This window comes from Stegastes partitus, unplaced genomic scaffold (genome assembly GCF_000690725.1).
Source record: "Stegastes partitus isolate 25-593 unplaced genomic scaffold, Stegastes_partitus-1.0.2 Scaffold490, whole genome shotgun sequence".
In the NCBI taxonomy this organism is placed as follows: domain Eukaryota; kingdom Metazoa; phylum Chordata; class Actinopteri; family Pomacentridae; genus Stegastes; species Stegastes partitus.
In genome coordinates this window covers 119,530-140,525 of record NW_007578221.1, presented here as the reverse complement: position 1 = coordinate 140,525, position 20,996 = coordinate 119,530, and the positions used below count along the sequence as shown (strand labels likewise).

Here is a 20,996-nt window from a genome sequence, read left to right as displayed (position 1 = left end):
AGCGTGGACATGATGTAAGTCTGCTATCTATCACATTAGCTGATCTGTTGTTTGACTTCTTAGTGAAGCTGGACGTAAAACATCTCTTATAATCTTAAGCTGACTGTCCATTGTAAGCGATATCATGCCATATTTTGCTTTTTGCATCTCCTTTGTGGTTCGTTTGGGACTTTCTGCAGGAGCACTTGTTTGTGCAGCCTCTTGTTTTTGTCACCCTTAAAGTTTGTCACCACGAAGCTGCAGGATGTTTTATAAGGGAAGAAAAAAGTAGTTGTCCCTGTGAAAAGTGGAGCCCTGAACACACACTGCCCTACAAAATACGGCCTCTCTTTAATTACAGAGAGTAATAGAATGGAGGAAGGTATTGTTTTTAGCAGCCAGGTACTCCTTTCTAGTATCGCCGTACCATGCAACACTGCAGCAGCTTCATGAATAAGATGTTTGATGCAGCAGCGCCGGGCTTTAATGAACACTTTGAGGTCGTTGCCTTCCTGCTTTCGTCTCTTTCAGCTGACCAGTCAGCCTGACCAAAGTAAATAACAGGACTTGCTCCGGCTGGTAATTCATGCCTTTGCTTTGACTCCAGCGCGCTTCTCTAACTATTCTCACTGTTAAGCATTCACGAGTGTCACCCTGATCTTTGAATATTAAGCCGCTTCTGAATATTTCTTGTTAATATCTGAGATTTGTCTCCGAGTTGGTGAAAGTGCTCCTTGAGTCTCTCATGCCAGCGTGTCTGTACATTGTCCCGTCTGGGAGATATAGATCCTCGGATGCGTCGAGTTTAGCGTCTGTGAAGGAGCTGGAGGGATGAAAACGTCTGTGGGATTAATTTAAATGAACACAGGGAGTTCCTGTTGGGCGGGCTGCGAGCTCTGTCTGGTCTGATTCAGTCCATCTCTTCTCCCTGGGGCTGATTTCTTCCCCTCCCGGTAATTCAGTGATCCCCTGCTCCTCCTTTTGTTTCATCTCCATCTCTGTTCCTCAGTCAGACCGCTCTACACTTAGATGCGCTGATCTTTGGATTTTCATCAAGTTTCCGCTTCATGAATTATTTGCCTTATTTTCATATAAAGAAAAGTTGGGAGCTGGCATACGTCTTTGGGGAAAAAGTTGGAGCAGAAAGTTCTATATCATCTTAATATTTACTCCAAGAATCTTTGAAACTTTGCGGCGTTTTCGACTTTTAAGTTGTTGGCGCTTTCCCTGGGTTTGACAATCCAACGTATGCTAGAACGTCATGATAAACTAAAGCTTACAACAAAATAAAAAAGCATCATTTGCAGAATTTTATGACACATTTTAGTTTCCTTTCTCATGAGTTTGTGTTTCTGTTAATCTCACCTCTAATCAAAAGGTAGAAAGAATTAGTCTTACATGGTGTCCCAATAATCTAGTTTTATGTTTGACACACGTGCAAACGCTCACTCGGTGCAGAGCTGGTTAAAGAGAACCAACACCAGAGGTATGTTTTCTTTCTCCCCTTCAGTTGAAGGGCTTCTGTGATTAATGTTAATCAAAGGGTTCAAATTAAATAGAGTTTTGCAGGTTGTGAGAGCTGCTGTGCCGGGGGGGAGGCAGAGGCCAGAGCTCTCCTTCCTCTCCCAGACTTTGTCTTCGCCGCCCCTCCTTCAGTTCAGACTACCTCCAAATTGAAATTAGAATAAATTAACATTATTTAATTGAGTTCGCAGAAGGCTGCGATATTTCTTAATTAGCTTTCACCGAGGTTCGCGGCAGGAGAGGACCGCGTCGGCGCTGTGAAGTGTTTCTGAGGTTACCGTGACGACTGAGGGATGTTTTCGGAGGACAGAGGGGAGCCCAAGAGACAAGGACAGTCATCTCTTGTCTTGTGATCTCTGCCCGCTCCAAGGTCTCCCGTCTTCTTATCGCTACATCCGGTACGAAGCTATTTCATCTCCTCTGATAAGTTTGACATTCCCTCACACAAAGAGTCTCAGACGCAGGACGTAGAGAAAGTAAGACGTGCCGGCCTGGTGTTTCTAAAACGGCTTCATGTGTATATTTATATGTAGTTGTAACTGTACGGGCGCCGTGTTAGAATTTTTAATTCACATCGACGCTTGTTGTTTCAGTTGCTTACTTAAAAATTAGAGAAGTTCTTGATATTTACGAGCCCTGTTGTGAAGAAGGTCTTACGCATGTGGACTTTACTGTCTCATAATGACCGTCCACATTACATGCAGCTGTGTGAGTGTGAATTTCTTAGCAGTAGAGAGTCATATATGAAAATCAAGTGACTATATTTACTGGATGACTTCTCTTCACAGTTTAGTGGAGGAAAGATTGCTTAAAGTTCTGCATGAAATATAGCATTTTTCCAGACATCCGGCGGTTTGTATAGCAACTCTATATTGTCGGGTTAAAGCGAAGGATCACAGGAGTGTTGTGTCTCTTAAATTTCAGAACTTGGCATCGGCGTCGGCGGGGAAATGGGCATCGCGGTCCGTTTTTTGTTTTTTTTTTGAGACCAAAGCATTGAAGCCTCAGCGACTCCCCTTGGCCACGCTGGCCTTTCCATAAGCTGTGTAATATTAGGAGAATAATCCTTGAGAGGAGTAAGGCTAAATCATTACCTCTCAATGTCTGCCTTCTCCCAGTGTGGACCCCTCCCCAACTCTCATTTGGAGGTCTCTGAGTGGTCTGTCATTGGATCTTGTGGGAGAGAGGAGACCCAGTTTCTTCTTCTCTCATGCAGCTCGGGTCCAATCATTGGGCTTCCTGTTGTTTGGGGCTGCAGGGCATCGCTGTCATCAGGCTGGGAGGAAGGTGAAAGACGTGAGCCACTTCAGCTGTTTGAGTCCTCTGTCAGAAGTTAAAGCAGCGAGTTCCAGGTTTGGCATTTGGACTTTGACAAATGATCACTGAACCTTTGGATCAACCGACTATGAGATCCAGAGAAGAAGGAAGGAGGGATCGACTGATGGTTGTTTTTTAAGGCTGATACCTGGAACCGATATAATGTTTTAACAGCATGTGATAGCAGAGAACCTGTCATTCATAACTATTCTTCTTCATTAATAAGGGTGACTGTAGCTGAAGATGTAAAATAGAAACAGGACGCTCTCCTCTTGATCAGCTTGTCTCCTGCTGTTCTTCTGTTATCACCCACTAAGGTCCAGATCTTAAAGCATTATTAATTCTTGTTTTCCAGACTCTGTTTCAGGTTGATCTGTAGCTGCCTGCTAAGTTAGCCGCTAGCTGCTAGCCGTTAGCGTAGCCTTAGCCCCTGTGAGAGAAGCTAATTTCCAGGTTTGTGGCGACGGCTTGTGTTTCTTGTTCAGTTTTTTGCTGCTTGAGAGACATTTCTGAGACCACACAGTGACGACAGACAGATTTTTGGGGCTATTTTTTTGGCCTTCTGGCTTTATTAGATAGGACAGAGAGAGAGCGACAAGAGAAGAATGGGGGAAGGACCTGTAGCAAAGGGCCACGAGCAGGACTCGAACCCATGACCACCCCATCGGGGACTGTAGCCCCTGTACATGGGACGCCAGCTCAACCAGGTGAGCTATAGCGGCGCATTTAATCTGTCAGTAACCGGCCAACAAAAAAGCCAAACATCGGCCACAATAATCAGCCAGGCAGGTAATCGGCCCGTCCCGAGAAGACAGGACCTGATGCACAAAGTCTCACAGGGCTGATATGTTTAATCATTTCATATAAAATCTAATATCAAAATGTCTTCAGCCACTGTTCCGTTTTCAATTTCCTCCACTGCTGCCGTGAAAGGAGAAGCATGTGTGTGTTGCGTGTGCTAATGTGCCGTCTTGTGTGTGTGTTGTGAGGGATATATTTTGATCCAGTTACTGTAATGCGGCTATCATTTTTCCACCTCTTCCTCTGTTGGGTGCATGTCGAGTTCACAAGTTAAGCACTGCGAAGAGCTCACTCTCCTCAATACCCGCGCCGACTGGTGTAAAAGGGCCTTCCGCAAAGCGCCGCTTGTAATCTGCCTTTGGTAAGTCCTCCTTAGTTTTATCTGCCAAGGATTACCTCACAAGCTGCAAGCAGGAGAGAACGAGGGAGACGCAGAGCAAGCGAGAGAGAAATGAAAAGCAAGTCAAACAGAAAACGATGAAGATGGAACAAAATGAAAACAAATCGCTGTGTAATCTCTGAAAGAAAGAGACCTGCTTTGGAGTTGAAGGGAAGTTTCCCTCGCCACTCATTTAGAGAGGGAATTGACTAATCCCTCCATGATTGATGTCTGCTATGAGAGGCTCTATAGCAGACTAATAGGGCTTATGAGGATGACCAGAAAGTCCTTTGTGTGTGCATGCCTGTGTGTGTGTGTGTGTGTGAATGAACCAAACCTTTTTTTTTTTTTTTTTGTCTTGTGTGTCCTTCTATGCAGCGGCCACGGAGGCCAGCGGTTTGAATGACATAGCGGCCGAAGAAGGGGTAACTTTATCTTAATCTGGTCTTAATCTGCCCCGGTCCTCCAGGTGTGTGTGGGCTTAAACCCAGAAGGATCCAGGGTTTTTGGGGTGAGGTTTAAGGGGGCTCCGGGCGACGAGATAGAGGTCCGTGCACTTGAAAACTCCTTGGACCTCCAGAGGCCCTGAGACCCCCCGCACGTTCTAACAACCGCACTCGCTCAGTCGTACCAAACCCTCTTCCTGTCATCTTTAAGTGGCCCTTGCTACATTTTAATTGAATTAAACCAACCGTTCTCCATAATTTAAAAGAAAAAAAAAAAGAGAAAAAAAAGACCTTGGAGGTATCTTATGAATTAGTCAGTGATTTGTCTTTCAAATTGTGTGGGCGTACGTGCACACACACACACACACACACACACACACATGTGCGCCGCCGTGCTGTGTGTGAGGGAGGAGAGCGAGTGCAGAAGTGATAAGGCTTTAATTGCCTCTTTATAAAGCCCTTCAGCTCCCCCCCCTCTCCTGCGCTGTTATGGTATGCAGGTGTGTGCTTTTATGTGCTATAGGAAATACTAAGTGGAGTTTTCAGTGCTTAACTCAGAGATCAGTGAGCGCCGTCGTGGCTCGGCTTCCTCGCAGGAGGAGGCTCGGTCGTGTTGTCCTGTTTTGGTCGTAATCAGAACGGAGAGTTTTCTGCGTTTTGAGCCTCGGTTTTCTCGTTGTGATCCGGAAATCAATCTGAGCGCGCCATCTTAAAGCGTCTCTCGGTTCCTAGAAGGGTCATTCCAGCTAAAATGTTTAGAACAGTTTGTGGTGCCTGAGATTTCTATAGCATAAAATGTGGATATTTATTAAGATATTTGTCAAATTTTAGCTCGATATATTAGATAGAGCTTTATTGATCCCTTTGGTAGGGTACCTCAGGGAAAATAGTTGAATATTAAAGTTAAAATTGTTGATATTAAAGACGTTCTAGGAAATTAGAAAAATGAAATTTGAAGCTCAGGAAGTATTAAAGATAAAAGTATTGTTCTCCTTTTTCCATTTTGAAACTCTTGGATCTACTTTGGGTTGCCTTTCTAGCACTATTTTTGTTTCTGTGTTGTGAAAGCTCGATGGAAACACCTTTTTTGTGATCAGGTACTTCATTAAAACGTCTCATATATGTTTTGTTTTGTATCATTGTGACATGAAGCTACACGTGGATCAGAAGATACCACCAGTTGACTTTCTAATTATTAGTTTTTTGTTAATATGAGCTCAAAGGTGGGACTTTTAATGACGGCTTCAGTGTTTGCTTGCTTGTTTTTCTCACTCACCCATAATCAGAGACAAATTTGATCTGCGTGTTCAACATCGCAGATTCTGAATCAGTGACATGATGAGAAATAACAGCTTTTGTCTTTAATAGTTCCTGAGATGTTGTTCTTTGAACAGCCTTAAATTTTGATGTGCAAGAAACACCTGTTGAAAGTGGGTCGACTGCAGTTATATATAAAAAAAAACAAACTAAAATCTCTAAAAGTACTTGATATATCAATCTAGAATTTCACAGATACCATTTTAGGAATTCCAAGTTCATAATAAAAAAGTTTCAGAGATGGTCGATCAGGAGGCCTCTGATTATTGGAGATGAAAAACCAGAAATGCATGTGGAGGAGGTGTGTGAGAGCTGTGAGTGAGGATGCTCTGAACAAGTCTTCCTGCACCTGTGACGTGTAAAACTTGTATAGTACTCTTTTTTGTGTGTGTGTGTATTCCCGTCACTTACAGCACATTGTGTATTCAGTTATAAGTCACACAGACTGTAAGTTGTGATGCAGACTGTTCTGTTCATGTGGTACAGATTATGAACCAGCAGCAGGCTCTAACAAAACAACAGATTGATTATGCAGCGCGTCATGTTTAATTGATGCTGCTCTGAAACAACAGCTCCGAGGCGGCGGTGTCTCATTTTGTTCAACAAGCGTTGTCTCGACTCCTTGTTCTTCGCCTCCTCCTCCTCTCGCAGCTCTGGAGGGAGGAACTAAGGAGAGGAGTTGAGGACGTACGAGGAAATAGTTTGCACACTCAGAAATGGCTTGTTGTTTTAGCTACACGTGATGGTTAGCCGCTGTGGAGCTACTGTCTCAATATGTCTAAATAACGTGTAATAATATGGCTTCAGCACCTGTTTTTTTCCTTAATTAACAAAAACAGAAATGTCCACTAAAGGACTAATTTATTCCAACTTCTGAGCTCATTTACAGCTGGTGGCTGCAGGATTGGTTCATCCGATGTGTCCCATGTTAACATTTTAACATATTAACCTTCAGTCTTTTCTGGCTCGTTTTTGCTCCTTTCACATTTTCACTGACTGTGGACTCATTTGTCACTGAAACATGAAGTCCTGTGGCTCTGTGGAAACAACACGAGAACTCATGACTCAGTTATAATCCCATAAATCATTAACAAAAACAGGAACAAGTTGAATTTCTGCTCATATTTATTCAAAAATTTTTTGGGAAAAAACAGGTGTTACCATCACCGATAGCCTCGACATACTGTAGATATTTTACAGTTTAATTTTATAAATCCCTGAGTTTTTGTCATATGACTGATGGTCACAGCTGAGCCACTCATGGGGTCACAGGTGTGCTGAGAAGTGCAGATTTTTATTTATATTAACAGTATCTGATGGCAGCTGTTTATTTTGAGATGAGACGTGTAGAATAAAGTAAGTTTGACGAAATATCACGATTTTAAACTGAGATTTGGTTAAAGAAGAGACTGAAAGACACACATGAGTAGTTTAAGAACTGTCAGAAAGTTGGAAATAAGATGATTGTTCCATCGATTATTACTGTAATTCTTCTTCTCCTCCTCTTCCTCCTCCTCCTCCTCCTCCTCCTCCTCTAAATTAACTTGACTGTCAAACTTGCTGGTTTTGGAATTCAGGGGGTGAAACATCAGAAGCTAAATGAGGGAGAGAGGCTGAGGTGGAAGCAGGTTTAGATGTTTTGTAGCTGAACGTGAGGAAACTCAGCATCAGTCCCCACATGCTCCCCTCTTCTCTTCCTCCAAACTCTCTGCACTCTTTACTGACTCCTCTTCCCACTCTTTCTGGATGCTCTTGTCATATTCCTGCCTCTTTTCCCCTCCCTCTGTGTAGCATCTCCCCACCACCACCACCACCAGCACACCTTTCCTCCTGTAGCATGTGTGTGTTGATGCATGTGTATTCTGATCAGGAGTCAAAGGGGTGACTTTGTAATTATGTTCATTTTAATTGGCTGTGCTATCACCCCTCTCATCACTTTGGAGCCCAACGCAGCGCTGGACAATGGCAGCGTGTGGTGCAGGGGGTTGAGCAACCGCTGCATTAAGACCCCCCCAACACACACATCCCAACACACACACACACATCCCAACACACACACACACACACGCAGCCTCTTTACCTGCAGAACATAATTCCTAAAGTGGCCTCCTTAATGAGTTTTCCCTGCCCAGGCTTAGATTAATTGATAAATGGCGGTGTTATCGGCGCAGCTGATCTCTGAATCCATTGCACCACTAATTTGTTTGTTGAAGATGGCAGTTAAAGGAGATTAATACGGTATAGATTTATAAGAGCAACACACACACACACCCGCCTTTCTCTTTCTCCTTCTCTTCCTCCCAAAGCTTATTTATTTATCGAGGAAGACGAGGACGTGGAAGAAGAAGAAGAGGGAAGCTGCGGGAGTCTTTTTAGAACGTACACAGTGTTGTGAGTTTCTAGTGCGACTCTCTAACGACGAATAAACACGACACGTTTAAGGAAAGGAGCAGAGTCGGTGATCTTCAGTCCTCTTGTAGATTTATTGTCCTGCAACAAACCGAGCGGATCTCCAGAGAAGTTACTGCAGAAAGCATCAACTTAAAGTTTATTAACACCCGATTCTCACCTGTTTTAATGAGCTGCATCCCTACATCTTTGTTTGTTCACATCCAAACCCTTTTTAATACAACTTGTCGTTTAAACAAAGAGCAATAACACAACATCATTATTAAAGCCTCTTTAATATTCACTCACTAACCACCTATGTCACATGAGACCTTTTCTTATACATCATCCGTACAGTTTATTAGTTTGGCTTTCACCTTCCTGAATAGTTATCGTCATTGTATTTTAGATTCTGTGCTGCATTTCTATTAAACATATCCAAACACAGTGAGAATGACCTGCTTGGACACACACTGGATTATAGCTTCATGTATGTACGAGGAGGTGGAAGAAGAGGGAAGCTGTAGGAGGCCTTCAGAGTCTTTTGTGAACTTCTAATCTGACCTCCTGAATTACTGGAACACTAAATAACCACAGCACAGGTAATGATCTTGTAGATTTATTGTCCTAGAACAAACCGAGACGCCTTCATTAGTGCAGAAAGCATCGACTTAAACATGATTCTAAAGTTTGATTCTCGCCTCTCTTCATGAGCTGCATCCCTACGTCGTCCGTTTGCTTTGATCAAAACCTCGTACAGTCTTAGTTTTCATGTTTGTAGTCGGCCATACAAGCTTCTCGTCAGGCTTTACATACTGAACTTCTCCATCATATATCGTCAGTAGCGTCTATTTGTGCGGTTTTCACTCCTGAATAGTTGCCATCTTTATATTTTAGCTTCTGTGATTGTGGATTCATCTATCAAACATATGTACACACACTTGATTATAATTTCTGACACGAGAAGTTCCTTTGTCGTGGTCAACGCACACGTCTGTGCACATCTGAGGGCTGAAGGAAGAAGGAAGTGGGCAGAACAGGCTTTGAAGTCTCACTCTGAACCGGTGACTTGTAATTTTTGAAAAAGTGCTGGTGGAGGGATTGACCCAGAAGGAGGTTCGACTATCTTCCATTACATCTGTGTAACCCATAGGAGGGAACAGATGGCGAAGGAGTCAGGAAGAAGGCAGTTCAGGACGTGTGTTTTTTTTTTTTCCTCCCCTACCATCGGCGATGCTGTTTTGTCCCTAACCGAATCCCACCACACACACACACACACACACATGCACACACACTCCATCTCAAACCTACCCACCCTGCGTGTCTTTCTCCCCACAGCCAAAGCTAATTTGCAGAGGCGTGAGTGTGGGTAATGCTACTGCCGTTTCCATGACAAGCTAAAGCCAGCGCTTACACCGCATTATGCCCCTGTGTTACACGTTAGGCGAGCGGGCGGGCACACTGCAAGCTGGCACCGCCGCTCCTTTGTCTGCCGTCTCCTCCAAACTCTGTTATTCCATTTTTTTTTTTGCAGTGAATGGTTTTTATTTCAATTTCAAAGCCTTGTCTGTCCTCTCCTGTTCTGTTCTGTTCTTTTTTTTTTCCTCCCCCCCCCCCCACTCTGCTTTGCATGGTTATGCCTTTGGAGCAAAATAGGCCTTGGAAGCAGAACTGGTCCTGGAAAAGGAAACAGCTTTTCCTGATTTTTGCATTTTACATCTCGGTAGCCAACTGCCGAAAGGCCCTCTGTCTTGGCCTGCGAGTTGACTGCGAGATGGGAAGCATATCTGCTTCGAAGTGAATCGCTAGCAACCCCCCCCTTCCCTCCAAATCACCATCATAATGAATGTATTTACATATTTTTCTTACGTGCAGATATTACACGAAGCCGCGGCGTGAGGATTTGTTTGCGTAGTCCAACGTCGTCTCTGTAGGTGGCACGGCAGCCCAGTGCCTTGCTCATGAGTTCAGCGTGAGCTCTCAGGTGTGAATCGTTGTCATTCCACCTGTTCACACACAGACAAAACCGTCTCACACACACACACACACTTTCTCTCACGACTCTCTTTGGAAGCGGCGCGATTACAACAGTAATGCGATATTTCCTTTGTATGTTAATGTGTATTATTTTTCACGCTACGTTCGCTCTCCTCTCCTGTTCCAGCCTTTTGTCCCTCCTCCTGGTCCTCCTCCTCCCCCCAGGTTCCTTATTGTTCCATCCACTCCACATCTCCATTTACATAATTGAACTTTTGATTGGACTTTGCGCCCTCCCCTCTCCGCTCTCATGTAGGCCACGTTTGAAATCCGAAGCACAATTTCATGGGTAAGATGACGCGAGGTGATCGTGCTGGGGTTTTTTTTTTCCTGCTCTGTCTTTTTCTAATGCGCAGAAAGCTCAGATTAAACAAATTGCTTGTTTTGATTGAAGTCGCAATTAAATAATTGAGCGTGTTAGCCGTTGGAGAGCAGCCAATCAGATGAGTTTATCAGCGGCGGGACGGACAGGCCACTTAAGTGCACCAAGCAGCTCCTCTTAATGTGAACAGGTATTAATATTTCTCGAGTGTGTGTACGTCTCGGATAAAAGCGGCGCGTTTGATGACCTTTTCTAAAATGTGCCTGTTCAGCATCAGTACATTAGAATTTGCATGCATTTGCAGCGACTTCAGACTGTTGTCATTTGAAGTGAGCTGGTGTGTTTATGTGTACTCTGCACTGTGTGTGTGTGAGAATGTGTGGACGACTTCTTCTTTTTTTTTTTTCTGCCGTAGGCTCCTTGAGCGGATTACAAGTTTTAAAGAGTATGAGATTCAACACCTCCTCAAATCTGACACTCTCTGACACTGCTTTGAAGCCTCCAAAGTGAGATTGGAAAGACACGGAAGCTCTTTTCTCTCCACAGAGTCGTGGGTTTATGTCATTGGGTTGAGGCCAGTTAAGTTTCCATTGAAGCGTTATGCCCCGGAGTGAGAGACAAAGCTGCCACTTAAAGCGTTTGACTTGCATCTTTTTTTTATGACTCCAAAAGGCCGGTTTCAGTGGCCTCTGCTCTCTCTAGGCCTGTAATTGTGCGTAATGCCGTGTAAGTTGGTTTACGTTTGTCCGTCTTCATTTGGGATATCTGGCAGTAGCCTCTCATTCAGTTTTTTTACCCCCGACTCAGTCCTGCCACATCCTGGAGTTGTTCACTTGCTCCCTACTGCAACCAATTAAATATTTAACTGAACAAACTGAAACAAGAAGGAAAAAAAAACAAATATGTTAGAACCTTATATTTTCTCATTAGTGTGAATAATAGCAGTTTTTCAGCCCACTTTGAATCCAAACTAACGTCCCTTCTTCTCAGTTAAACAGCTCTCAAAGTATTTATTCAGCGACGTGTTGGTAAATCAAATAAAACCGCACGACTCGACCTGTCCAACAATACCAGCTGCTTGTCTTTGTGGCAAAGCAATAATAAAATCACAAGTTGACATTTTTTCACAGCCTGCATATCGTCGTACATCCATCTTTATTCTCACATTCTTGTTGAATTTACTCTAGAACTCGTCATTGTGTAGATATTTTAATATCTATGTAGCATAAGTCAGTGCATTTTATTATGATATCACAAGATAGGGGAGAACTGGAGCTTTGTATTTATGCATATTTAAACACACCGAAGAAATAAAGTGAATGAAATGTAGAATAAACACCTTTACTGATGTCTTCCTGCGTTGTCACTCCCCTGCTTCTCGGTTAGGGGCTTCTCGATTGTTTCATAATGTACTCTATATCAAATCAAGCAGCAGAACTTATTCCTTTCCAGTGATGCTAGTCGTTGCTCTGCCTTTACAGTTTTATTATTCCTGCATCGTCTCCACCATAGGGCTCATGTTAGTTTGGACTTTTTTCTGAAAAATAAACACTAAATATTCAATTAGGTTTTTTTTATTGCCTTGACTCAAAAGTAGTGACCAAAAAACTAGCGTGGGTCACCTGTATGCGAGAACACAGTGGTGGTTGTAGATGTTTAGCACATATTTACCCCGGCATCATGGTTCTGATGTTAGCAGCTTCCAGAGAATCTCCCCTCAACAATTATGGACATATATCTCCACTGACAGCTTTTTATGATGAGATACGTGTTAGAACATCCATTTCTTAGTAACATTATCATATCAAATGATGGCAGATCTGTATAGCGTAGACTGTTCTGGGGAAAAGTGACCAAGATAGAAGTGAAGGCAGTGAAAGTATCCTGAAGATAGCCCAGGGCTCAGAGGGTTAAACTCAGCCTGAGCAGGGTGTACGGTACCTCCAAGTGTAATACTGGATGCTGCACTCATCGTACGTTGCTCTTAGAAGTACTTTAAATCTGCCACATGCAGTAGAGCAGATGTTTTGGCCAGATGTGCTCTAAAGGCAAAACATTTTCCAACTTTGCTTCATTCACACCCAGTCTGATAGTTTTATTTGTATATCATTGTTCAGCTGCTTCGCTCTTGATTCCAGATCTCAGATCACAACACAACCCTTCCAAAAAAATCACATTGCTGACACCAGAAATCCTCCTCCAGACGCCGGCTCCGACCTGGATGCTTCCATTCCCAGGTTCCCTCCTATCTTGTCATTCAGGCATTGTAGTGAGCTTAACCCCCCTCCTTTCTCTCTAACATCCTTTTCCCTTCTTCCATTTTTTTTTCTCTCTCTCTCTCTCTCTCCTTCTTTCTTTGCCCCGTCAGATGTATGTTGTTGACACTGAGGCATCAGGAATAATGGAATCTCTTGTCAGTGGCTTGTATTTTCTGCCCAGGCTGTTATGGCTGCGTATAATAGTAGCAGAGGAGGAGGAAGAGGGGAGGTTATGTGCCACTGATAGTAATGAAGGTTGCCTTTTCATTTTTTAATATGGAATGTTTGTGGGCCGAGGCAATGCTCTCCGCTAATCCTACCCTCGAGCCGAGCTAGCTACATGGCTGTGTCAGTGTTACACACACACACACACACACACCCAGTGACATTCACACAGGCCGATAAAAGACAAACACACACACACGTTACATACACAACCCTCCTCCGGGGCAAGACAGCGAACTGTTTGATAAGTCGGGGTGCATTTCTGCTCCTCATAAAAATTTCACTCCTCCCGTGTTTGTGTCTTAAGGAAATGCAGCCAGGGTCCTGTAAAAGACGATATGGTGTTTGTTCAATATTTGATGGATGCGAAGGCTTGAGTGGCGAGATGCATTTGTAAACCTTTATCGGGACGGGGAGCGTAATGGAAGGGAAATTACATCGGTTCGTGGTGGCGACGAGCGCCAGCCGGTCACGTGAGCGGGTGGCTTCTGGAAACTGGTTTGTCAGGAACGAAGCAAAGAGGTATTTTTGACTGGGTTTAACAGAGAAGTTCTGAAAACTGCCCAAATGTGATTAGTTGAAGTGCTGGAGTTTCCTTTTTGTGAGTGTGTTTCAGTTGGATGCAAAGTGGGCCTTAAAGACAGTTTCCTACTTGCTAATGTATGTTTTTTTTCCCACTGGCTGTGTTACTCAGGTGTGTGTGTGTGTGTGTGTGTGTGTGTGTGTGTTTTCCGCCGGCGAGGGTCTGCGGCACTGGAGTGTGCTGTGTGTCTAATTGCTTTAATAGCACCTGGTCTCTAATCCCAGGTAATTAGAGCGCTCAAATTAGACAACTACTTTCAACCGTCACTTGAAAAAAGCAGGAGGGGAAGGCCTGGAGGAAGACCACTCCACACGGAACCTCTGCACACCAACACACACACACACACACACACCAGAACAGAAGACAACTGGAGAAGCAAGTCGGGTCAGTCGGCCAACAGAGGGACATGTGTAGAAATGCATCTTTGTCGGTGTGATCGAGGCTGTATGTAAAGCGACGTGGAGCCAGCAGCAGCCTTGTTTACAGAAGCCTCTCTCTGCATCCACACTGTAATTGCGTTATAATCGTTATTGACTTTCCTGACTTTTTATCTCCCTCCTCGCGTTTGTTTGAGCGGCACGGAGGCGTCGTCGAGGCCTCCTAAAACGTGTCTGAAGAAGCTGTGGGGAAAGGTTAAGGCCCTCTTTTAAAGATGAGCCGGAAATGTCAAGTGTCTGCCCCTCAGGCTCCCGCTACCGTCTCCCTGTACTCAGACTGCCACCGGGGCCTGCATTGCTCGCACACACACACCGGCACAAAGGTTAGGAATTGCTATTAGAGACGGCCTCCGGTCTCTTTCATCTGTTTTGGCCCTTGTGGCATCTCAGCAGGCTCCAGGCTCGCGGTCATAGGTTAAAATGCAACAATGGGCGAGCAAGAGACATCCAGGTGCTTGTGGAGCGCAGCTAACTGGCTGAAACCAATCATTTATTAGCTCTTAAAATCTGCTAATGGCAAATGTAATGTTTGGCAGGAGCCACGAAGCCGTGTTCAGATCAGAAAATCATAAAATGAGGTTGGAGTGGGAGCTCAGAAGTCTATTCTTGTGCCGTCTCTTCCATTAGTTTTTCATATTTTTTCCTTTCCTACACCAAGACCTTCTACAATTAGTCGTTTCTTCTGCAAAAGGATCAATCACAGTCGGCTATCTTTCAATAATTCTGTTTCCTTGAATCCAAACGAGTCCTCACTCTCGGTTCCCATCGCTTTATTTTCTGCTCTTGCAGTAGCAGAAAGACGCCAACAGAGGGGGTTGGTCGGCCACCGCAAGCTCCGTCAGGCCGCCGAGGCTCAGGCAGGCCAGCTGTAGTGAGCTCCAGGCCTCCTCTGGGTCTGAAAACTGGGTTAACTAGTTCTGGTGGTCAGCGCCTGTGAAATCTTTCATTCACTGTTTTCCCTGCTTATGGTTAAATAAACCTTTTCCATGAGAGTCTAAACGTCTCCCAGCTGTGAGAGAAACACAATCAGCACGTTTAGCATTTTACAACAATCAAAACAGAATTTAAATATAAGTTTATCTTCACATCCTGGTTAATTAAAAACCAGTTCAGAATCTGCCTGTTTTGTGTAATTGTATTAAGAGTCAAGTAAAGCTTGATGAACCTCCTTAAACATATTAGGTCGTCTAATTAACTAAATCTGTCTTCGTTAGCGTCATTGTCTTTCCTACAATAGTAACTTGGATCTGCAGCGCATTTGATCGGCGGCCCTCTAATGAATTTAATCAAATCTCTGTGACATTTTTGCCATTTCTCTCCAAAATGATCTGAGAGAATTAGCCCGTATCAGTCCCCCCATAACCAGATTAGCCAACAGCCAGCTGAATAATCAGAATAGCATTGGTTCTGCTGGCTGTGGCAGGAACACCGGCGCCTCCACACCACCAAGGATTTGTGGGATTTGGAGTCTGGGAGAGGAAACGGCTCCTAATGGCGAAAGCTTTCAACCCAGATAAGACTTCAAAGGCGGAGCTAATTAATAAGATGTTTACATTATTCACGGTCATACGCCGCTTTCTGAATGACCCTCCGCCGCGGCCCGCGCACGTTCACCACGCCGGCTCATTAAACGCTGCCACTGTGGAATGCTAATTGGATGGTTGCTAAGTAAAACATCTGATTGGGAAATAAATAATGAAAGGGGCTCGAGAGTGGAGGGGAGGGTGTGGACGGCCGTAAAAAAACGTAGAAACCTTTTCACATCACGCCACTCAAAGGGGACGGATGAATCGCTAGCAGGATGTAATTTGCCTTTCTTGATGTTTTTAGTCCTGTTTGCTTTAATCGGTTAAACCCCCAAAACCTGCTGCTGAGTTTGAGGCATGCTGGCTTTAAAAAATTGCCCAAATTATACTATTTATAAGAAACTGTAAACGAGAACTGATGTATACCTGTATTGGTTAACTTCAGATTTGTTAGAAAACAGCAAATTCTGAGCTCTTTGGCTCAGCTGAGAGCTTATGAATGAATCGGCTACGACCAACAGTAACGTGACAAATACTCAGCAGCTGTTAGGCTGAACTGCAGGATGTGTAGACAAATGTAGAAGCTAATTAGAGAGACTGAGAGCAAATTAACACAATAAAATAAATGCAGTACGGCTCAAAAACAGTAGAGCAAGTTGTTAATAAACCAAATTCATTCATGCAAATATTCCTAAATGTGTTCTTAGTGTCCTTGTGTTCTTCTGTTTTTCTTATTTATATCGTCTATACAGTGTTTATATTTAAAATAAATTATAGTTGTGTTTTCTTGCTTTTCTTACGTCGCTTTGCTGCTTCGGCGTTGCAAATACTAATCACTGATCGCCCACTAATTAAAGATATTCTAGTCTATTCTAAGATACATACAGCATGGTGAAACATCTGTCTAGAGTTGATGTGTAAAGGAGTTTGTAGTGGCTGTAAAAATGTCAAAAGGAAAACCTTCATACTACCTAGAGTCACCATTTTTCCCCAGTTGCACCTGGAAAATTACGCATGCTGATTCTTTCAATTTTCCACCATTTCTTTTTGTCTTTTTTTATGATTTAAGGTATTTAAACGGTGCCATATTGCACAGACGACTGTTTTCAGTTCTCCTTCCTTCTAGTCATGGTTGTTCTGTTTCCATAGAGGTCCAGGACTTTGTATTGTAATGAAAAATGAGCCCACAGTGAGTAAAAATGTGGGTAAAAAAACACACTTCAGAAGCTACTTGGAGGTCAGATCGTGGCCCAACGTAGCAGCCATTCAACGATATTAAAGTGTTGCATCAGTTTGTCGTATAATATTTCAGAAAGATTAAATTCTCTGTCTTTCCTCGTCTGCCCACAGCCCAGCCCCGTCCCGAGCCCTGTCCTGGGGGGGAAGCCCAACGCCAGCCAGTCCCTGCTGGCCTGGTGCCGCGAGGTCACCAAGAACTACCGCGGGGTGAAGATCACCAACTTCACCACCTCCTGGAGGAACGGGCTGGCCTTCTGCGCCCTGCTGCACCACTTCAGACCCGACATCATGTAGGCACACACTCGCACCACGACACTGTTTAGAGCTAAAATACAAACCATGTGTGTGGAGAACAGACTCATTATTTGCACAGTTAGCGGCTAAGTGTGACCCATGTGTGTGCATTTACACAAGAGTTGCATGTTTGCAGCTGATTCTGTTGTTCATGCGTGTGATTATGGTTCTTTTTTTTAGCATTCTGAGTGTGTGAGGTTCCTTAAACGTTTAGTATTAAATGTGTGTGTAGCGCTGAAAAGAAGAGCATATGGAAAAGCTGCAGCCCATCACCAGGGCAGACATGAAGATCATTTATCAAAGCCGTGCCCTGTGTACAAATGTGTCCGTGTTTATGCTTGTGCGCCTTTGCACTCCGGTGTGTTATTTTTACATATTTTCCACTCTATTAGTTCTGTTGATTGCACTGCTATGAAATTGCATGTTACAGTTCTAATACCATTACATGTGACGCATATTTAAACACACCTCTTCCTCCGCTCCGTCTCCCTCTCTCCCTCTCCCTCTGTGTTTCTCTGCCCGCCTCCTCTGCGACCCTCCCCACTGTTCTTCCAGAGACTACAAGTCGCTCAATCCTCAGGATATTAAAGAAAACAACAAAAAGGTAAGAGGCAGCCACTGCTGGGCCCTTCACACCACTTAGCTCCCTCCCATCCACATCTCCATTTGGCCTTATTTAGAGATCTGCCATTAATCCCTGGATATAGTGTGTTTTGAAGGGGGAAGGTGCAAACACACAGAAAGACAGCAAAATGTGTGTCCTCGCATACACCACAGCCAGAATGTAAAAATGGCAGTTTTCATTCCCCCTGCTGAGATGTGTTTACGTGGATGTCCAAAGCATGACTTGGTGATCTGGCAGAGGTGAGTTAGTATCTCATCTCAGCAGCCTGAAGGAAGCTTATGAACCTAAATAAAAGACTGTGCTGCACATTATTTTGTTTTTATATGTGTTATTCCATCTCAAATCATCAGAGGCCTTCTGCTCGACCAGCTATAGATATTTAAAATGTTATCTGTGGCATTTTAGCTAAATTTATCAAATTCTTTTCGAGACAAATCTATTTCCTGTCAGCAGGTTTTTTCGCATATTGAGATTTGAGGCTATGTTCAAACACCAACATCCCAGGAACTATTTAAGATAAAAGCCTGAATTTTTCACTGTTGTTTCTCATCATGTCACTGAATTGGAATTTGCAAAATCAGACATGTTGATCAAACAGTCTCTGATTAATTGTGAGTTGAAATTTTAAAAAAAAATATCAGTCTGTCATGAAAAATTCCGTCTTTGAGCACACATTACCAAAGCAGTTGATGCAGAAGTCGATTAGTGATATTTTCTGAACCATGTGTGGTTGTTTGTCCCGATAATACCAAAGTAAACGTATGGAGTACCTTTTAATATGAAATACTGGGTCACATAAATGACAAACATGTTACTTCTGTTGAATTTTGCAAAGCGATTGAGCAGGTATGACAAGTTGTACCACGAAAACAAAATAAAAGTATTGCTGGATAGTCTAATCTAAGAGTGCTGGAGTTACAAAATGGTTCTCAAAACATGACTAAGAGAGTAATTTTCTTTAATGTGGGCATATTTTTCATGTTCAGACCCTGCTTTGTAAGAATAAACCTTGATTTGGAGGAGATTTGTCGGAAAGTATTCGATGTATGAAGCTAAACATTTCACAGATATCTTCACCAATATAACAATTCAGGCAAATCAGAGCTGTTTAGCAGGAATCCTTCCAAACAATGTGATGATTTGGGCTGGAATGACCCGTATACAGTGTACAGGAGACAGTTTGTTAGCGTGTACTCCCGTGTTGTCGTATCACAACCTTGCAGCTCACACATATGCTGAGCCGAACAGCTCTTCCTCTACATAAAGCAAACGTACACCTCTTTTCCTCCTTGCCCCGTGTCATCATATCTGCAAATTCACCGTCTAAGGTGTTCGTTCGCACACATCACCATTTTCCCCCGGGCTCTCTGCGCGCACGTCGACTTCTTTGCTTCACACTTGCAAAACACACACTGCTGTTTTTTTTAACTACACACTCTCGCACACCTACGTACACACGGCGTCCCCTCTCTGGCCCCGAGGGCTACACAGAACGATATGCGTCGGGTTCCTGCAGCTTGATTTCCTCTTCTCATACACACTCTGGCTCAGCGATAACCTCTGGTGGCCCTGTTAGGCATGAATGCTACCCTGTTGACAATAACCACAGTGGAGGGAGAGGCAGAGACCCAATCCCATATCTGCTAACTGCCCCTCACCCCCCTCCAGGTGCTCAAGTAGCCCTGAAGAAATTGGTTAGATATAAGTAATATGGGAATATGCCGTAGAAGGTGATAGCTGGTGAATGGCTGCAGCACTGTACCCAGCGTGCAGCGACCAGCTCCCCCGTACAGATCTACACCTGGTGCTCATGTACGTTTGGCCGAACAGGCTGTTTGTGTGGCGTGCATACAGGAGACGCAGGTAGATATCGCCTGACTTCTTCTGCTAGCGCACATACAGCCCTCAAGAGTCGAGTATGTACTGTATATACACACATATGAGCATCTTGGGAGCAGAGTACTAGATACTAAACGTATGTGAATCTGCACAAGCTACATTTTGCAGCACTAGAAGCACCTACAGGCCTCAAACCTGAAGGCACAGAGAGATGGAAGCACTTTTTCTTCTGTAGCAAGCATTTAACTTGCAGGACTGATCAGCTGTTTTCACTTTGTTGTCATGAAACATGGCTGACAGCAGCTCACAGGTTTGTTTCTTCTTCTACTTTAGCTTTTATTACAGTAACGTAGCCTATGCTGCCACCTTCTGATAACTGTAGGCAATCAAGTGTATTTAATAACATTAGCTTAACAAGCTTTATTCACAGTTTATTTATTTTTTAAATTCAAATTCACTTGACAGCTGATACGAGAACGCAGCTATTAGCATTAGCATTAAAACCTGGACAGAATCTAACCTGCATCCTGTGTGAGACTCTGCGTGTTATTTATGTCATAGAAGCTGTTGTTGTGTCTCCAATAGAAACACACAACTGTAAACGAGTTGTGTTGCAAGAGACTGACTGTGAAAGCTAGCTGGTTGAGGAGAGCAGAGAGAGGAATGATGCCCTGTGTGGTGTAGCAGCCTGCAGGTGCTAAACAAGAGTGTCCCTGATATTTCCTGTCAGAAAAAGAGGAAACGCTCACACCAGTTGAGGACAGCGTATTGTGGCATTTTAAGCAAGCGAGAATAAAAAGGACTGAAGATAAAAATATGAGGTGGACGCATAAAAACAGAAATGTTCAAATCAAAACGTGTGAAGCAGTGAATGAAAGAGGACGATGAAAAGAGTCTTGTTTTTCATCCACAGCGTCGTATGGAGCCGCTTCGTGAGCGGTTGTTAGGACGTGTGGAGTTTATTGAATGGACGGCAGAAATGGAAATGTATAGAAACGACAACTATCTCTGCTTTTCATTTGCTAGTTGATAGACAAGCCCCCTCCTCCTCTCACAGTCTATCTGTGAAGAGTGATTGCAATGAGCTCAGACTGTGCTGAATTATGACAGATAAGGACAATCAATATTGGGGGGGGTGGGTTCGGAAAAGAGAGAAAGAGGAGAATTTTTAGAGCGTTCGCCACCTTTGAAATGATGAAAGGGCCCGTATGCTCGCCTATTGATGACTCTGTATGTAACGATGCATGTTGTGTCCGTTTTAGGAGTTGGGAGCTCTGATGTGTTCGCTCGCCTCCCCGTCTTGTCTGTTTTGTCAGTGTGCTGTTATGTGTGTGTGTAATGAGGCCAAGGAGAAGTAATTTGTCATGCCATCTGATAGCGTAGCACCAAGCACCGGGCTAAATCGCCCCGAGCTCCACCGTGAGGGGTTGGGCTGAGGGGAGGAGGTGCTGATGATTGAC

General features: G+C 43.8%; 1 protein-coding gene across 3 annotated transcripts in view; it reads left to right on the top strand.

Moving 5' to 3' along the window:
* The window catches only part of ehbp1 (EH domain binding protein 1), a 182,243-nt gene that overhangs the window by 66,504 nt on the left and 94,743 nt on the right, over window positions 1–20,996 (top strand). For all 3 annotated transcript variants that reach the window (XM_008287212.1, XM_008287210.1, XM_008287209.1), the window contains 2 exons: window positions 16,890–17,068; window positions 17,628–17,676. In XM_008287212.1, the coding sequence (XP_008285434.1) occupies window positions 16,890–17,068; window positions 17,628–17,676 (228 nt within the window). The remainder of the gene's footprint in view (window positions 1–16,889; window positions 17,069–17,627; window positions 17,677–20,996) is intronic.